Source organism: Rhinichthys klamathensis, unplaced genomic scaffold, assembly GCF_029890125.1.
Source record: "Rhinichthys klamathensis goyatoka isolate OS25496 unplaced genomic scaffold, OSU_Roscu_1.1 h1tg000609l_1, whole genome shotgun sequence".
Taxonomy (NCBI): domain Eukaryota; kingdom Metazoa; phylum Chordata; class Actinopteri; order Cypriniformes; family Leuciscidae; genus Rhinichthys; species Rhinichthys klamathensis.
In genome coordinates, this window is record NW_026607062.1 from 269706 (window position 1) to 289497 (window position 19792).

The 19792-nt window shown below is 37.6% G+C and overlaps 1 protein-coding gene across 1 annotated transcript in view; it reads left to right on the forward strand.

The window, feature by feature from the left end:
* LOC130075911 (regulator of G-protein signaling 6-like) overlaps positions 1–17907 on the forward strand; it is a 57515-nt gene extending 39608 nt beyond the window's left edge. The window contains exons 3-5 of the mRNA XM_056240744.1: positions 14341–14437; positions 17556–17606; positions 17693–17907. Coding sequence (XP_056096719.1) covers positions 14341–14437; positions 17556–17606; positions 17693–17907 — 363 coding nt within the window. The remainder of the gene's footprint in view (positions 1–14340; positions 14438–17555; positions 17607–17692) is intronic.
* The last annotated feature ends 1885 nt before the right edge of the window (positions 17908–19792 follow it).

Below are 19792 nucleotides of genomic sequence, written 5' to 3' on the forward strand. Positions count from 1 at the left end.
ATTTATTGGAACCGTGAACTTAGTTCAAAATTGTGAAGTATGAACTGAGTTCATTTTACAATTTGTGAACTGAACTTTGAACTAGTTCATGTAGAAAGTGAACTTTCCCAACACTGGGTTCAATGTAGTTTTATAATACACTGTAATCAATCACTGTATTTCTAGACAGGGTTTCAGGCAGAGGGACCACTATTACGTTGGAGGTGTGGCCTTGGGGCTCCCAACACATTGGCTATGTCTGTAGAGCTCATGCAGGAAATGCAGGTTTGATTCCTCCTTCTGGGGTTCTTATGGCCATTGAAGATAATAGCATCTTAAAAAGTCATGGCAAAGTACATTTCTGTATTGATTATGCACTACACCCCAAAAACACTGGAATCAATGGTACCATAGAACCTTTAACATCCCTAAAATTTTTCCTTTGGACAAGTTTCTTATGAAGAACATTTTAATAATCTAAAGAGCCTTTTTTCACTAAGAAAAAATGGTTCTCTTAAAAAATTATCGCTGAAAGGTTCTTTTGAAAGGAGAGCCAAAAACGCTGCAAAAACCCACTTTTGAAACCTTTTGTTCTTAAGAGTGTACCGTTCACTACCGCTTTGAAAGAAGTTAATACATTAAATTGATCTAATGTGACATTAAATACATTTATAATGTTACAATCAATTTTAATTTTAATTAAATACTGTTCTCTTTTGAACTTTCTAAGTGTATCACAGTCTCCAAAATAATATTAAGGACCCCAACTGTTTTCAACAGGTGTAGCTTTTTCTAGGGGATCTCCGAGGCTTTGGTTTCTCAAGTTTGAAACCTCTTTGAACATGCTGCTCTCTCACCATAAGATCATGTCTATTATTATTAGTATTATTATTTTGGTCATGTTCTGGTTTCAAAGCTATACATTTCATGATATTTACATAGTACGTGCAAGTTATTTGTGCCTGAAAGTGCTGTGGGAAACAAATGCAATATAAATGTGCTGAGGTGAAGCTATTGTAATTTCTGATATGGTGTCTATGACTTGGAAACGGAGAAATAAAGATATACCGGTTTTATCCATCATGGTTTGATTGAAATATGGGCTATTGGGAAATATTGCTATTTAATTGAGATAAATGAGATTTAAAAAAAAAATCTTTTTAGCATAACTCAGGAATCGTGCACAAATACCACTGTCAATGGCTTTCGAAAGCTTAAAAATGCTGCCCTTGGAAGGACGCATTCCAAGGTAGGAAGGCATCAAGGTATGTCCGAATCCAATGTTAGCTTCACTTCCTGTCTCCTGAGATGCCGTCATCTGATCGATTTTTGAAGGCAGCATGTATCCTTCTCTGCCTTTGATATCCCACAATCCTGCGCTTTCCATTCTGTGACAGTTATGCTTAAATATAAAGATGGCATCTGGAATGTGCAGTTTTTGGTCAGTTTGTGTGTAAATGTACATTTTTGACCAACGTTTTCCACTTTTGGCGTCATTTTGACAGAGAAATTAGTATTGTTGTAATTAAATATTTGCTTAGTTATCATCAAAACTCTATTTTGTTGTAGATCATATTTGTATTCTGGTTTTTATGTGAGTACTGTGTGTTTATGTTGTCTTTTTACCTTTCCTTGCCCAGGGACCACAGATGTAAATTAGCCGTATAGCTAACTCTGGTACAGGGCTTGAACTGTGCATGGTCCCTGATAAATAAACTAATAAATAAATAAATGAAACGATTATGCCGCCTCAGAAGTCTGTCCGGAATCAGTTTCGGGAGGTGCCTTCGTGCGCAAACACTGCTTGAGAAGTCATTGCCAGTCAGCTGCCTAAGATTTTGGACGGAGCCAGTAGGGTCAGTTGTAATCTCTTGTTGTCTTTAAGTTGGAGCTTGCTGAGCTTCTGTCGGCTTTGGCAGTGATTCCTTTTTTTTTTCCCTATTCCTGCTATTGTATCTAATTCATGTGTGCTATGTTCTGACAGTGTTGGCTGGATTGCTTAAGGCCCTGTGTAGATGCCACTGCTGTTCAGCTCCAGTGGGCCGTGTCATGAGAATCACTGAGATTAGAGAGCAGTGAATTGTTTTAAGGAAGTGCTCATGTCTCTGAATCAGGCAACAGTGCGACTGGTGAAAACTTTAGTTTGTTCTTTCTTCACTTTACAGTATAGATACCATCAGAAGAGTGGCCACTAGCATAGAGAGAAAATGAATAAATGGATGAAATCCAGGGTTCAATACAAGTTAAGCTCAATGGCCCTCATTTATCATTCTTGCGTAGAAACGGGCGTATATGTTGGCGTAAGATTATGCTTACACTCCTCTCACCGCCTGATTTATGAAGCTGTGCGTACCTTTGAAATCCAGGTGTACGCAATACCTGCCCTTGATAAATCCCGCGGCTGAAAACAATCGTCATTAGAATAACACGCCCCTATATATTCAAGTCTCCTCTTCCCCCACGCCCTCATTTTACGCCATGTACACACGGAAGACGGCACAGAAAAGAAACTTCTCCGACGTGGAGCCGAAATGACCTATCACAATGCATTATTTTACAGCACGTCTTTTGAAACAATTGGCTTTATGCCACAGCTTCACTTCCTGAACTTCAGCCAGCCCTTTGTTTCCTGTCTGTCATTATTGGACAAACTGATAAATCCAGGTGTGCCTGGCCTCAGTAACAATAATCAGGCACACCTGGATTAATCAGTTTGTCCAATAATGACAGACAGGAAACAAAGGGCTGGCTGAAGTTCAGGAAGTAGTGAAGCTGTGCATTAAGCCTATTAGCATTCAATTTCGAATCACGTCACATGTGGGGTGTACAATAGTGATGATGATGATGTGATGTGGAGTACCATTCATTCACATTAATAATTGCATGACAATTTGTAATATTCTTCTTCTTATTATGATTTTTATTATTAATGACGCTTATTGTTATTTAGAAGAAGAACGTCGTTATTATTATTTGTATTATTATTATTATTATTATTTAAAAGAAGAAGAATGTATTTTTTATTATTTTGTCAGTCTGAATTATTTTTTGGTCATTGAAAGCCTTTCATTACCGAACCCAGTCCGTGCGCACCTGCCCGGCCTAACCATGAAACGTCAGGGTAAAGCGCACAGGCTCGCAACTGAAGGAATACATATGGCTACAAATCAAATGCTTTGGTGAAGTCACACAAATTAAACATTGAAGTCCATGTTGCACAAAAATAAACACTGAAGTTTATAATTACTATGTTGTTGTTGTTGGTCATAATCACGGCCGCATTAACAATAGGGCTAGGCGGGGCTAAAGCCCCGGGGCCCGAACAAGGAGGGGGCCCTTGATTGGCTGTGGAGCAGATAATACTAGCCATCTGATTGCCAAAGCCTTACCACGCAACGCCCCCCACAAATTAGCCCTGTTATTTAGTAGCGCTTTGCCGAATATTCCATGCATTATCATGGAATCATTATCATTAATATTATAGTGACCGTTCGCAAAGACCCGCCTTTTTTTAGTTAAGTACTGTGTGACAAGCCAGGCGGCTCTCACGAGTCACGCACATCATGTTCTCACTCACACACTAACGTTACACAATTGACTACGAGAGAGAGTTCAGAGCAGCTTACTGATGATATGAAACAAAGTCTCAACTTTCAAATATTGTAATTAAATAATTTAAACCATACCGTTTTCAAGTTCAAGTCCACCGACGTTAATCTACTGACAGCATTGTTGTCTGACAAAATTGCATATTCGGCGTTATGATTGGACAGGTCGCCTGTCAATCAAACCCCCGTGGGCAGCAGGACAGGGCATGGTGAAATGAAACGTCACGTTTTAATTTAACATAATACATTTATTCTATATTTAACTTGTGAACGATCGACCTGCTGCTGCACATAGGCCTATAGATAGCTGCCTGGAGTGCCTGCGCCTTATTAGAATATAGCTACGCATCAACCAATAAATCGCCTCCACCCTTCACTTCATTCTAGAGTCTAGACTATTTTTTAAAACACAGCGTCATCGTCGACCCCACAAATTTTCGGTAAGTTTGATTATTAACTTGATGGATGTTTGATCTTGCTTTTTGTGTTTGATCAAACTCTATATTCGCCTAAAGGGCTGGCGATAATATATCCGGTAGAAATATGTAAATTTTGCTGAGACATCATGATGTAAGTTTATAAATTAAACGCGTTTTTAATCATTGTGGTTTGGATACAAATTATTTTAAATGATAACTTGAAGCGGTTTTGCACAGCGCACTTGAGTTCCGACCCTGAGGTCTTAAAGTGACAGTAGCTGCTAATAAAGCTGCTGTCGCCATTTGTGTCCATAATGTTAATCAAACATCAGAAAGAAAGTAATTTACTGCCCTTGAATGAATCACTTTTGTAAAATTAATAAGAATGAATGTTGAATTTATAGTGAAAATTATGTTTTGTATATTTGATTACTTTATACAATATAATATTATTCAGTGCTTTACATTTTTCAAGGTCGATTTCTTATGTGCCTTTGTTCTATTGTTATTTGTGACTCTTGTCATCGGTAAGCTTGAGATTCTTTTCTTAAGTTACTATTATTGAAATTGGTCACAAGAATTATGAAATGTTAGTCCCATTAAATTTTGATATGATAAAAAATCGTTTTAAAAGTAATATAACTTAACTGTGAAGTATATCATAGATGGATAAAATGACTCGTATAATGATAGAACATTTAGCTCATGTAGTTGGTGACCTGTAGTGGTGGGGGGCCCTGCAGTAACTCATAGCCCCGGGGCCCAGTGAGCTCTTAATGCGGCCCTGGTCATAATATATCATATCTTTTAGTTTTTCAGTGCGTTTTGTGGTGTTAGGAATTGTTTTTCTGCGCATTTCCGCACTAACTCAAAACGTGCGTACACCACCTCCTGAGCTGGCGTAGGATTTGAGCATGCCGTACGCCAACGTCCATATTGATAAATCTCAAAGTCACCGTGGTTTTGGGTGTACGCCAGGTGTACGCTGGAAATTTGGTGTACGCACTTTTGATAAATGAGGGCCAATGTGACGGGTGATTATCATAAAAAAAAAAAAAAAAAAAAAAAAAAAGGGTGAGGCACTTTCAGTGGAAGTAAATGTAGCCAATGTTTGGAGCAATGTAATGTAGAAATGTAAGCTTATATTTTATATAAGCACTTAAATTAAATTAAAAAATGTTAAAAATTGTGTATTATTGAGCTGTAAAGCAGTTTAAATCATAATGTTTGCAGTTCTTTTATGGCTCGTTTCCACTGAGTGGTACGGTACGGTACAGTTCGGTTCGGTACCCAATTATTTGCGTTTCCACTGTCAAAAGTTGTGAATGGTACCAAAAAGCCGAACCGTACCGTACCACTTTTTGGGTACCCTTCCGTTGGGGTACCTAGCACGGTGGTACGGTACTAAAAGGTGGAGCTAGACTCACTGCAGAACGGTGATTGGTTGACAGAGTATCGTCACTTGCGCGTGCTACAAGGGCATTAGAAGCAGTTGAAATATAATACTACTGTTATTGTGTCACGAAATGTAGTTTTAAGAGTTTTTCAGGCGAGAAAGTAGTTTTTTAAAGCTCAAATCTGTGGTTTATTTATAGATTTATGATAATTTGAAGATCCATTCCAAGCAATCACCGGGCGATCGACGCTCGTGCACCCCGCCTGGAGCAGCCTTTCCCCGGCTAGTCATTCTGATGTTTGCCGCTGACTCTGACGTCTCTGTAGTGGTTAAACATGAGATATAATTCATCTTGTACAGACCTAACAGGCGATCTTTGGTCTCTTTTGATCTTTGGTGAATCTATAATTCGTTCCCTGGCCAATAGTTTTGGCAGAAGGCTAAGTGAAGTTTAATATATTTTAGCGCTGAATTTGTATATTTGACTGAATTGTTTGCTTTATGTTATTAAAGCTTTACTGTATATCTTTTTGTACCTTTTACTTATACTTTTATAATGGCTATTATTGATAAAACTGAAATTCAACAAAAATAGACAGTTGTCATTTATTTTATTTTATTACAAGATCATCTGTAATGTTGTTTATTGCAACATTTGTACCAATGCAATATGCAATACATTGCCTGGAATATGTTTAATATTTTTACATTTAAACGAAAAGAGGCAGGGTTGTGTTTTATATTTAGTTTTGTTATAAATAACGTTACATACATGCAGTGAATATAATCGGCTATGCGTTGCCTGGACCACATTTGTGTGCTTGTAATGTTTAAAATGTATTTAAATTAAATCGAAAAGAAGCAGAGTGGTGTTTTATAACATATTTCGTTTTATTGTTGCCTAAAATGTAGCCTACATAACCGGAGTAGCAGAGCGAGCTGAGTGGCGCTTTCAAGAACGCGCTGTTCCATTAGCAGAATTACTGGACTCGCGTCCTCGGGAGTCATCTCCCGAGTCGGACTTTGCGTGGCTACTTGGTATTGAGAAACGCCTAATGCCAGCGCTTGTTTCTTGTGACAAACATGCCGAGAAGCAAGAACAAGATATGCTGTCTGTTATCCATTGTTGTTTACTATGTCGCTTTCTTCGCGCGAAAATGACGTCGGTCGCTTCTTTCCGGCAAACACCACGCCTATCAAGTAAGGGTACTGTTGGCAGTGGAAACGCTAGTCGGATCATGCTATACCGACCCGAACCGTACTGTACCGTACCGTACCGTACGCCTCAGTGGAAACGAGCCATTAGTTGTCACATTGTCATGACAACAAAGTTATACATAGCGTTTTGTGTAACTTTACATAAGGTCAGTAAGCAATTTTTTCATACTGTGATTGTTAATTTGCATTATGTGTCTTGCATCTGTGCTACTGAAACTTTTACTACCATCGTAAGTGTACGCCGCGAGTGCTGTCAATTGATTTGAACTTGTATTGAACCCTGGAATATTCCTTTAAGAGCCCCATGCATATCAAGGGTGTGCATTTCCATAAAAGACGAGATCCAGGTTGTTAAACTGTCTCTGGCTTTTTTTTTTCAAAGCCTGACAACCCTGTCATCATATTTCCATTAGGAAACGCATCTCACAGCTGCTGTCAAAAGCATCAGCCGTGTGCACTTGGTCTCTCTGCAAAGCTCAGACTCTGCTCTTGACCTTCAGGTGATCCAAAGGCAGTCTTACACTAAAGCTTTTTTTTTACTTTGATTATGAATTTCTAGAAACCTGCAGCGAATAGCAATCGATTCGTCTGGCGATTAACACAGGCTTTGTTGCGACTATAATGATTTTTTTAAGAGGTGACCTCAGGGTTGTGGATTATCCTGTGGTGTTTGCTGGGCCTGTGTGCAAATATTTTCTGCTTAAGACCCATTTCGAAATCACTGCACCCTGAAACAGCTACAGTTCACATGCACTGTAGTACACTATTACATCACTGACTTACCGAGCATGATTGTAAGTCTAATGTTTCATTCATTCATTCATTATTGTTTTAAGGTACTTACAAAAGAAAGGTGAATTTGGCCCAGGCTACCTGGCAGTTCTTTTAAAGCCGCCCAAGATTTGCTGCCCCCTTCTGCGTTGTTACTTTTTAATCATGGACCATAATAAAAGACTCAAGCCTTAATTTATTATTTAAGAAATTTAACACAGAGCTAAAATAAAGAACATTATGTCATAAGGGGTTTAACATTAATTAGCAAAAATAATACATTTTTGCATACGTGCTTTTGTGAGTTGATATTATAGCAGTTTATATGATAATCTTGCATGTGTTTTTACACATTTATGAGAGTGTGAATGAGTTCTGGTGCAATAGACATCATCTAGACGCCTTAATGAATATAATCGCATTGCTCTGTGAAAGAGCGTGACATTGTAGCTCGAATGAATTGGTGTGGCAGCCACGAACAGTGCGAAGAACAAAATGTAGTGTGGAAATTACAAAAGCTCCATTTTTGGTGACTATATAACATATAGTAACAAAAAAAATGCATTTTAGAGTTAAAAGTTAAGTGTATAACAGTTATTGCCTGATATAATATTGTCTATTTTTCATAATTCAGCTTGATCATTGTCATACGTGTACAGATTCTCTGGTAAGTATTTCAGATAGTGATTTAGTTAAAAGCACAGCAAATAATATATTTTATAATTAGATTTTTTTAGTCATACAAACTCTTGTTTTTAAACTTTTAATCTGTTTCTATTGTGAATTATAAAATAATGCAGTGTCAAAAAAAATAATCTCATGTCAGAGTACTGTACATAAACGCCGAAATGATCATCCAAGACCTAAAATGATCTCAAACCCCTTTTATGAGGTTTCAAAGAGAGCATAATAGAGAGAGAAAGGGGTGATAAATAAGGTATAGTTTGGACTGAGCCTCTCACTCTGGGACTTTCGTTATACTGTTGAGTTTTTTTCAGCCGGCTCTTTAAAGGACTTTGAATCCAGGTGGAGAGTTTGGATTTAGACATCAGCTTCTGACGTACAGAGAACAGAAGTGCTTTTTGATGAGAGATGAGATCAGCTGAAACCCGCCTTCATGCCTGCTTTTTCATGTCCCAGCTGCATAGCCAGGTGTTTAAAACAGAATGGAGACCACTCACAGAAAGTCAGAAGTTTGCAGGTGGGTGTCATTTTTAACTCAAGAGAGATCATATAGGTTGATCTTAAAGGGATAGTTCACCAAAAAAAAAAAAAAATTCTATCATTAGCTCACTCTAATGTTGGTCCAAACCTAATATAGTGTGCAAATCATATGGAGTCAAATGATCTGAAAACACTAACACAATACCTAAATAGTATGTTGTTATGGAAATGTTGATTAAAGATTATGGACAGTTTTATTTTGAATGTGCACCAATGAAAATAGGTAAATGGGGCAATTTACCTTTTATTTAATTTGAACTTTATGTCCAAATATGATATAATATTAAAAGTTTTTTTCCACCTTATCTGATTACATTCCTTTGGTATTTTTGTAAGTGTAAATATGATACAGAATTCATTGTATTAGATGTTAATTGGCAACTTATGAGATTCTTACTGCAAAAAGCGTTTTCCAGTTGACCTCTTTATGGGCATCTTTTGACCACGTTTCAGAACTCATTATTGTCTCGCTTTGGGGTTTGGAGCAGTCATAACACCGCCTCTGAGTATTAGAAATGCTTGTCACGTCAGTATGCACCTCGGGTAGACATGGTTGAGTGTCATTCATCAGGACCTGGCTGTGGAAAATCAACAGCATCGATTGTTCACATATCTCCTGCAGGGACTGAGCAGATGAGCCACAGGATGCTGCAAAGGTATTATCATCAAGAGCGCTTCCCATGCTGTTATCTATGGCAACACTAACCTGTCTCACAAACTAATTCATGCTGCTTTGCTACAAAGCCCAACCTTGATGCATCTCATAAGTGCCTTGTTTAATTTCATGGATTTACCTGGCAAGCAAGACAAGCAAAAGCCCTAGAAGATGCTTTTCCACCATCTACTTTGCTTCAGAAATGACCTTGCCTCTTGAGAGGCTTCAATAGAGGGGGAAATCTGTCCTTGTTTTCTCTCTTCTCCTCAGTAAGAGTGCCATTCACAGGGTACAGAGACTTGCTGTAATCAAGTTTGAAAGATGGGCTTGATTGAGAAAGGGCTCTTACGGGTGAAACAACATGTAACCACCCACATATGCCGCTGCTGCTCATTCAAATCCCTCAAAGACAGCAATACAAGTCTTTTTTATGTCGTCATCAACATGGTTGGGTTTAGACGAATACGGTCTATACCTGTTTAAGTGTTTTCCTCAATATACAGTGTTTATTTAGTACTCAAGCAAGCCTAATAAAAATGCAGTAAACGGCTTTGTGGTTGACATTTGCTTCAAGCTCAAGGCAAAACCGAGTGAACATTCTCCGATCAAAGAAATTTTCATTAGAAAAGTGACTGTTGCTTTATCCTCACTTGATTGTTACTGTCAGGAGTCCAATCAATGCTCCTCTTTTAAATGTCCTCGTTGATAATCGGCTGTAAAAACATTTGAGATATTGTCACAAAGACGACATAATAGTACTACACTTAAAACGGAGACCACAAGCACTTTAACAATAAAGTCGCACATTCAGAAGCACTGAAACTTGTTACCGCTGCCCCTTGACATTTATTAATAAATTAAATTTGCTACTGAATCACTACATTATATTGCTTAGCAAGAAGGTTGTTACGTCGCTGTTTTTTGAAGTAATTAAACTCTCTGCTTCATGGTAGAGAGACATTGCACAGACACAGGTAATTCACACACAGCTCTCTCTCTCTCTCGTTAGGCTAATTCATTCACATAAATTTAATAATTCGATCAAATTAATGTTACTTTACTGCACTATGTGTCTGATTTAAAGCGAAGACAATGCTAGATCTAAGGAGTGATAACTTACGGAAATAACCATCATTTTAACCCTTATAGTCAAATTTAGCTCTGCAAATGTCAATGACAGCTTTAACTTGTCATTGCTGGAAAATTACCATGGTATAAATGGGATATTAATTCACGGTTAGCTGCGCATTAAATTATTTGAATGTACTCTGTGTTGGGCGGCTCTTTGCCTCTACGTCATCCATTAAAATGGTTAAATGGTTAAACGCCTGTGAAGAGACGACTCGACGCCTGTGAAGAGACAACTCAACGCCGGCGATATGTTATGCCCTAAATTAATACATGATTAACTAACTGTATTTTTCTATGTACATTTCTGAAATGCACTTTCTGTAAAGCTGCTTTGAAACAATATGTATTGTGAAAAGCGCTATACAAATACATTCGATTTGAATTGAATTGAATTAAATGCACAGCTATTGTGGATTATCCCTTACATTGAAATCATATTCTTTTTAAACTTTCGAATCCAATCTTAAAATATATTTTGGACAATATACACTGAAGATGTCTCTTATGGTCACTAAGGCTGCATTTATTTGATAAAAAAAAATAGTAAAAACAGTAATATGGTGAAATACAGTATTACTTGTGAAAATAACTGTTTTCTATTTGAATGTTTTAAAATGTATTTTATTCCTGTGATGGCAAAGCTGAATTTTCAGTATCATTACTCCAGTATTCAGTGTCACATGATCCTTCAGAAATCATTCTAATATGTTAATTTGGTGCTCAAGAAACATTGAAAACAGTGCTGCTTAATATTTTTTGAGAGTTTTGTGATTTAACATATTTTTTCAGGATTCTTTGAGTACAAAGTTCAAAAGAACAGCATTTTTTTAAATAGACTTTTTGTAACAATGTACAATTCTTTACTGTCACTTTTGATTAATTGAATGCATACTTGCAACCCCAAACTTTTGAATGGTAGTGTAAATATATTTAAACTGAAAATATATAAAAATGACTTAAAATGCATGATGCAATATAAGTAACTATATGTATCTTTAGCCATACATAGGACATTTGTTATATGGCAATGATTTTCATTAGAATGTGCAGTAACTGAACACCTTATTTGCTCTCCCAGTTGAGCTAAGAAGTTTGTATTTCCTTGTCTGATACGTTGTTATGTGAACTTGTGAAGTAATGTGCCAGGGCTTGTCATTTTTCTTGGGAAATTGTTTACTGGCACTTCCTGAACTGGAGGCTGCTTCAAGCAAGAATGCTAATTGCAACATTTAACACACGCTGCGGTGGCCTCTGAGGGGGACAGTACTGTGATAACCTAATAAGAACTCGGCACAGTGTTTTGACAGAATATGACATATGTAAGTGCTTTTTGGGATGTACCAACACAAGGGCCCATCCTAAAAAGAGCTCTCTAGTGAGTGCTGCTGATTGTACTGAAATAGAATGACAACCCAGCATGAGGCCGGGTGAAGAGCGTCTTTCAGAGAGATAAGGCATGGCATCCGTTAAGTTCATTTAATGGCACTCACTCTCATTAAGGAAGGATACACAGCTTCGCCATGATGACTAGTGCGAATTTGCTCAAAATCAGTCTCTCTTTATTTGGGATGGTCTTGCTGGCCTCCATAACAGACCATGTATCCTACTTTAAACAACAGGGGTGATCAAAAGAAAATGTCTGTTAGAATAAATATTAGATGACTAAAGAGCTGCTCACACAGAACGTGTTTTTACATTCCACTATGTTGCTTTTTTATATTTTTTTGATGTAAACATGCTCTAGATGAATGTGTTTGACCATTGCACTTGCGTCTTTTGCAGTTTCGTGCATGAAATGCCATTCAAAGCTGAATTTTCAGAAGCCATTACTCCAGTCTTCAGTGTCACATGATCCTTCAGAAATCATTCTAATAAAATAAAATAAAACAAAAAAAAAGTGGCCCTCAAATTAAATTATACTCAACTTAAAAAAAAAAAAAAACATATCCTTGACCTTTTCTGTACAGTCCACTGCCTTGCGTCTTTTAATATTCTCTGTGAATGGACCCTAAAAGTAGAAGCTGGGGCCCGGGGCCCTAGTGGTCAAATCACACTGTATACAAGGTCAGGGGACCCTAATGGTCATCTGGTCCATTATCCCGCTCTACTTTTGCTTATTTAAACTTTGAATATTGAGAAATTTGTGGGGCTGGAAGGTGTGAGGCTGTTGGATAGAAGCCATTTTGCCCTAAACACAATGTAGCATTTTATCTGTATTGATTTGAGTGTTAAACAGATCACTCTGCTTTGGCTTCCTTTTTTGCCGCTGGGTTTAGAGGTGGACTGTCTGGCTCGCACTGTTGTCCGTTTTGACTCTACAGCCAGGATCTCTCATGGGACTCAGGCCAACACTCATCGACCCGTTTAGAATAGTTTGCACCATAGACTCATGTTTTAGCCACTTGATAGAGAGCATTAAACGAAGTGAAGTGCTTTTTATGGGTAGAGAGGGGAAATTAGTCTCATGTGGTAATGGATGGAATGACTAGAGTGTTTTTTTGGAAAATGAGGCCGAGTCCTCATGTAGCACAGCTGTATGTTTTGTTTGGCATGGCTGATTATGTACGCACCCTCTCTTTATACTTGAAGTGAAGTGGCCTTGCTTTATTTTAGCAGCGTCGTGTTGTGGTGGGCTCACGGGGGTCGGACTCGGGGGTGGCTTTGATTGTTTATATATAGCTACTGTATGCATTAAAAGCAACTGAGATCTTGCCTCCTACACGACACGTGCAATAAAAGAGGGTTGAGCACCACAGAACAGTGATGACAACATGCAATATCCAAGCAGAGAACGGCGAACGCTACCTAATCTCATTATGCTCCCTCTCTCCTGCAAAACTATTAGCTGTTTTCATCAGTGCCGGGATTATTTATAGACTGTAGGTGCAAGCTTGTGTATTCGAAAGGCCTCTGCTTAGACGCGCCTGCGTATCCAGAGAGGAATGAGAACAGAGGTTCCCATCACAAGGGAAGGGATCATTTCTGTGGCTTTACAAGATTTTGGGAATAAAAACAGAATAAATAAATTTGGCCCATGCTTTGTGTGCATTAGGTACTTGATGCATTTAGTATTGTGAGCAGTAGGTGTATGTATATACACCTGTTATGATTGACAGGTTGGTTAGAATGTGGTGCTACACCTTCCTTGAAAAAAAAAATTAAAAAAATTAACAGATCAACCCTATTGGCAGACTGAAATAAAATGAAACACTGTGCATTCAAAGTGACAGCTTTCTGGTGTGAAACAGCTGATTTCTGGTTTACTACATTGAGTATTTCCTTTAATAACAGCCTTGAATTACACTACCGGCGTATTAAGATTTAAAAGAACTGTTTTAATACCTTTTTTATATATATTTTAAAATACAATTCATTCCCGTGATGACAAAGCTGAATTTTAAGCAGCCATTACTCCAGTCTTCAATGTCACATGATCCTTCAGAAATATTTCTCACAGAAATAAATTACATTTTAAAATCTATTTAAATAGAAACCACTTTTAATTTGTAATAATATTTTACAATATTATTGATTTTACTGCATTTCGATCAAGTAAAAGCAGTCTTGGCAAGCATTAAAAACTGGCATAAATCTCTGAATTATTCCAAACTGTTGACTGGTAATGTATTCAATGGTTATCAGGAGTGAGCTATTGAAAAATAACACAAATGAATAGTGTTGATAAATAGATGCACAAAGCATTGTGTTTGTATTTTCTACTGAATTGAACATGATGTATACAGCAAAAAATAGACTCGGTGTGGAAAATCTTCTTGCAGCTACGCTTCTGATGTGCTGCTCCTGCTTTTGTGGGCTGTGTTAATTCCTGTCAATATAGGTAACTAAAATAAAAGTGAAGCAGATTTAGACTGTGGCTACAGTATGAGGTGTGAGTCTGCCAAACTAACTAGACAGACTCTTTCTTTTCTCGTCCTGTAGATTGAGTACATCATCACACGCCTCCAAGATGAAACTGAAGGTGTGCCAGTCAGAACGGTCAAGAGCTTCCTGTCCAAGATTCCCAGCGTTGTTACAGGTATACTGGCAAGAATATGGGTGGACCAGTTTGTGTCTAAACTGGTGTGTTATTTGATAGATGTTGATGGTGACGGGCCTTCGATGTCGTGGGGTTTTCAATGGTCGTTGTTAGGGCTGTCACTTTACGTTCGAAAATCGATTGCACAATCGTTTCGGACCAACCAACACAAGTTTCGAAAACGAAAATAGGGAATCGATTTTAACTGGCTTTTTTTTTTTTTTTTTACACCAAAAATGTGTTTTAGGTGGACAGATCAATACAGTATCAGAACATGTAGGATGCTGGAAAATAACAATGTCTTTTCTGCTAACCAAATTCGCTATTACTTCAATGCAAGTGAACAAGCGCGCCGTTATTTGTTGCTTAGTGACGTGTGTGTGTGTGTTCAAGTAAGCCAGAAATGCGCAGATTCTGTGCAATACGCTGTATTTAACATATCATGTGGACTCACGAGTTGCGTGTTTGCACTAAATCCGCGCAGATTTGTTTTACACGAACTTCCCCAGCAAAGTGAGTAAACATAGAAACACGCCAGATTGGCTCGTGATTTGACAGCGTTTCCCACCAAAGTTAATTTTTACCCGCGTTTGGCGGGTCGGAGGGTGTTAATCTCAATCCCTGAAGTTTGCACTCCTGTTTATCATTGTGCACGCAACTTTCACGCCAATAAATAATCAGAAATATTGCGACTTGTGCGTCTCAAGCTCAAGCGCCCTCTTTAGCCTACGCTCGTCCTAGTCTCGCGTAGCCAGACCTTCAGACTGACGGCTGAAGGTCTGGAATGGGCTCTATGCACGGCGGTATTTCCGGTGAAGGTCTAAGGATGCTGGATTACTTCCGCCGATCAAAGAGTCCAATGCTATACCGAGAATTTATATTGGTTTTTATACTCTATTGCTATCCTAAAGAAACGTTAGTCACAAAAACAGACAAAACAGACACTCCTCATTTTGTTTATGCTTCTGTGTTTATTATATTAAATAAACATAACTATATATAAAATTACATCTAAACGTATTAAAGTTTCGTTTCAAAGACGAGAGGACAGTAAATTTTTGAAGACTCTGCCATAATCCCGTTTTCCTTGGTTTTCCTCCGCTTTAAATCTCCCCAACCGGAAACGCACGAGCATCCTTGCGTCAAACGCGGAAGTTATGCGTGCATATAGCCCATTCATAGCAGCTTTCTTTGGCCAAGGCCCGCCCATAAGGCCGTTTGACCGACATGTAAAACAACCAATTACAGATCGTTTCGTTCAGCGTCACGTTTCGGGGCGTGGAAATGTCCCCACAACAACAGACCAGCGTGCAACAAGTCAGTCAGCATAGAAAATCAAAGAAGGAGAAAACAACTTCAAGAGTCTATGTCGTGAACCTCGCATACTTTTGAGAATCCTACGTTTAGCTGATCTTGATAAATGCTCATTGTCACTCATGTAAACACAACAGTTTTTCTTCCGCAATCACACATCTGCGCTTTGTTTCCCGGCGGACCGAAAATAAATGCGACACTCGCGCCCCCCGGAAATCCGATAAATTCAACCAATCAGATGACGACTTCGACATTCCTGAAGTGTTTCCAGTTAAGTGTACCATATGCATCAGACGTTTAGCCAACGTTCCGTGGGCGTGACGTCTGAGGCTGAGACTACGCTCGTCCTAATGCATGTTAGGTGTCCGTGGATTTGCCTGTATTTGGTGTTGAAAATGGAAACGTCTTTAGACATGGAAAATCGATTTTACAATCGATTGAATGAACACTTATGTCTAAAAAATCGATCAGGATTTTTCCACAAAAGTGACAGCCCTAGTCGTTGTTATGTGTGAGAAAATGCAATACAGTTTAATTGTAGCAAATGAGGTGTACACACTTTCGAATATTTTCTAATCAATATTTTCTGTAAATATAGTCAATATATGAGTGCTAATGTGGAGACAGTTAATTCACATGAAATATTGATTTTAAGTTTTTTCATTAGCTTACTTGCTTTAGTTCACCCAAAAATGAAAGTGGTAGTTGCATAGGTTGTCAATGGAGCTCTCAGATTTATTAAAAAGATCTTCATTCATTTGTGTTACGAAGATGAACGAAAGTCTTACCGGTTGGGAACGACATGAGGGTGAACAATTAATGACACAAGACGGGATTTTCATTTTTGGATGAACAAACCCTTTAAAGTGTAGAAAACAAGATGAACACGGCAACATTTATTAATTAAATTAATTTAGGAAGTATATGAAATTCATGGCTAGTTAGCTAACATTTGGCTTTCTCATCCAGCTGTTTGTGTCTTTTTTTCAGCCTTTTGTTTTTTGATTTTCTATTTTAACTGGGGACTTCTTGCTTGCTATCAGAATTATTATTAGCAGTCAGGCATGATTGTAATTCTGTAAGCGAAATAGGTAATTATTCTGAATTTGATCATAGGTTCACATTAGTCTTCATCTGATGTGAATGTACATGATTTAAATATTTATTTCAAAAGTATTATTCATTTCAGTTGGGTTAACTTTTTAATGAGGAAAAAGTTACTGAGTGTAACTTTTTAAAACAGCAATTTTCTTGTTCATCTAAGTTGTTGATGCTTTTTAAAAATATGTTTTAAAAGAATGTATATCACTGTCAGTGCTGCTAAAATATGTACACAGGGTTGTGCTGAGTTTCTGTTTGCCAGGGCATTTCACAGATCAGAGGGTAAATTCGGTGATAGATCCGGAGCCACACGATCCAACTAACCACTTTAACTTTCACAGTTTCCTTATGATAATAAATACTGGGAGAGCAGTTATTTGTTCTTTTAAGCCCTCAAAGAGAATAAACCTGAAGATATGGCTTGATCTGCTCACATCGCTAAACACAATTACTACAGTGAGCGGCTCTAAATGGATGCCCGCAGGCCCGGTTAACTAATAGCTGATTTGGAACTAAAGCGTTGATGTTGTACATGATTGAGGTGGTGCTCATGTAGATTTAGCTGGACTGATCTGACACGCACTGAATTATAATCCACTGTGGTGATTTTGTCTTGATGTCAATGCTTTGAGAAGTGAATGTAATTTATGCATACATTTGCATGTGAAAATAAGATGATATGTTTTCCCTTTTTAAACTTCAGGTTCAGACATTGTTCAGTGGATGATGAAGAACCTCAACATAGATGATCCCGGTAGGTCCTGATCTGAAGAAAGATACACATCTTATTGATGACTGCAATAAGTTGCTTACGTAAATCTCTCCTTTCTGTATTGACAGTGGAGGCCATACACATCGGCAGTCTGATCGCTGCCCAAGGCTACATATTCCCCATCTCTGATCATGTTCTCACCCTCAAGGATGATGGGACATTTTACCGCTTTCAGGTGAGCTTATCTACAGTATCTACCATCAACCAAATAAGAATCATGTGGATTGAATCCTGGCAGCTGTGGTTTCCAGGATGTGATCTTGTTTCACTTAAGCACTGCTGAGATTCTGAATCTACTGTGTGAAAAACACTATGAAGAAGCTCCACTGACCTTTACACCTGCTGAACAAATAGGATTGTGTTTGATCAGTGCAGCTGCCTTGTGAAGCTCTTCATTATTGACAGCATAGGTCAGGCAGTATATAATGAGATTTATTTAACATATTGTATACGTATAGACTTGAAAGGTTTGGATCAGTACTATTTTTTTAAAAAGCATTTAATATTTTTACTCACCAAGGACACATTAAATGGATCAAAAGTGACAGTAAAAACATTTATAATGCTACAAAAGATTTCTATTTAACTTTCAATTCATCACAAATCCTGAAAAAAAATGTACGGGCTCCAATAAAAATGCAAGACGCAAGAGATGTCCAGAGACATGTTTTTTAAAAGTTGAACTACTTTTAAATTGAGTGCCGTTTTATTTTGTTGAAACTGTTTTCTGTTTTTGTAGAAACGTTTCTTGAGCAGCAAATCAGCAGAATGATTTCTGAAGGATCATGTGACACTGAAGACTGAAGTAATGATGCTGAAAATTCAGCTTTGCCATCACAGGAATAAATTACATAATATAAAATATATGGAACACAGTTATTTTAAATTGTGTTTAAATTTTTACAGAATATTACTGCTTTTGACTGTATAAATGCAGCTTTGCTAATCATCTTTCAGAAGATGAGACTTCTTTCAAAAACATTTCAGAATTTTGTAGTCTGTATGTTAATTGTCTGTTGCTGTAGATCTAAGCTGTTAAATAATATTTCATCTCACTGTGTCCTCCAGAAATAGGTACATATTTATCATATAAAGGCTGATTCTTAATTTTTCAGTGATTTAGATGATTAGTGAGGAGATGGCCAAGGGCACAGTTTCCTCTGTGCCATTTTTGCTCACATAACTCAGATGTTTTACAGGAGTAACACTGTAGTCTTTTGACTGCCAAATCTTTAAAAGAGCCCTCGACAAAAAACTGATGTTTTGAAGAAAACGTTACTGCTCAACAATACACAATTCAAGTACAAAAGTATCCATGTTTTAAATAAACTTATTCAATTCAACCCCTCAAAATCCCAAACTGTAAGTTTTAGAGAAAAGCTAAATTCTCAGATGACATTTAGGCTATCTTTTCAATAAGCATGATACAGTATCAAATAGGGATGCCAATTAATGAGATTCGAGTTTCTTTTGTACATTCATTAATTACTCAGCGTTTCTCCGTAGTATGGCTCATCAGCTCATTGCTTGACGATAATGATCTCTATGCACCATCATTTGTTTTTTTTGCCGCCTGTAGTCTTTTTGACGGGCTCCACGAAGGCGAGAGAGTTAGTTCAGTTGGTAGAAATGTTGTTAATGGCTTTCATAACATGAATATCTTTATATAATATCTGCACAAAGCAGAATCATCATTTGACCATCAACTTTGGCTAGTAAGCAGGTACAGTAGCAGACAAGAAATTCTTAGTTCTTTCAAACTCACCTGATTTAAAACAAAATCCAAGTAAATCAGTGAAGTAGTAACTGACAATCCTTGAGTAATCGCTTCATCCCCCATATTGACCTCTGGTATTCAAAATATTTTTTATTAACAGAAACAGATTTCCTGTAGCTCAAACAGTAGAGCGTTGGCGCTTGCAACGCCAAGGTCATAGGTTTGATTCCCAGGGAAAGCAAGAACTGATAAGAATGTAAATGTGTACCTTGATATGCAATGTAAGTCACTTTGGATAAAAGCATCTGCCAAATGCATCTGTAAATGTAAGCTCATGTTGATATATTAAGCTAATTAACCAGGAATCATTTTGTGAGAATATTCAAGATTCAGAATATTCAGAATATTGAGATTCTCTGTATGTACTTCAAATAAAAAGATCAAGCTCATA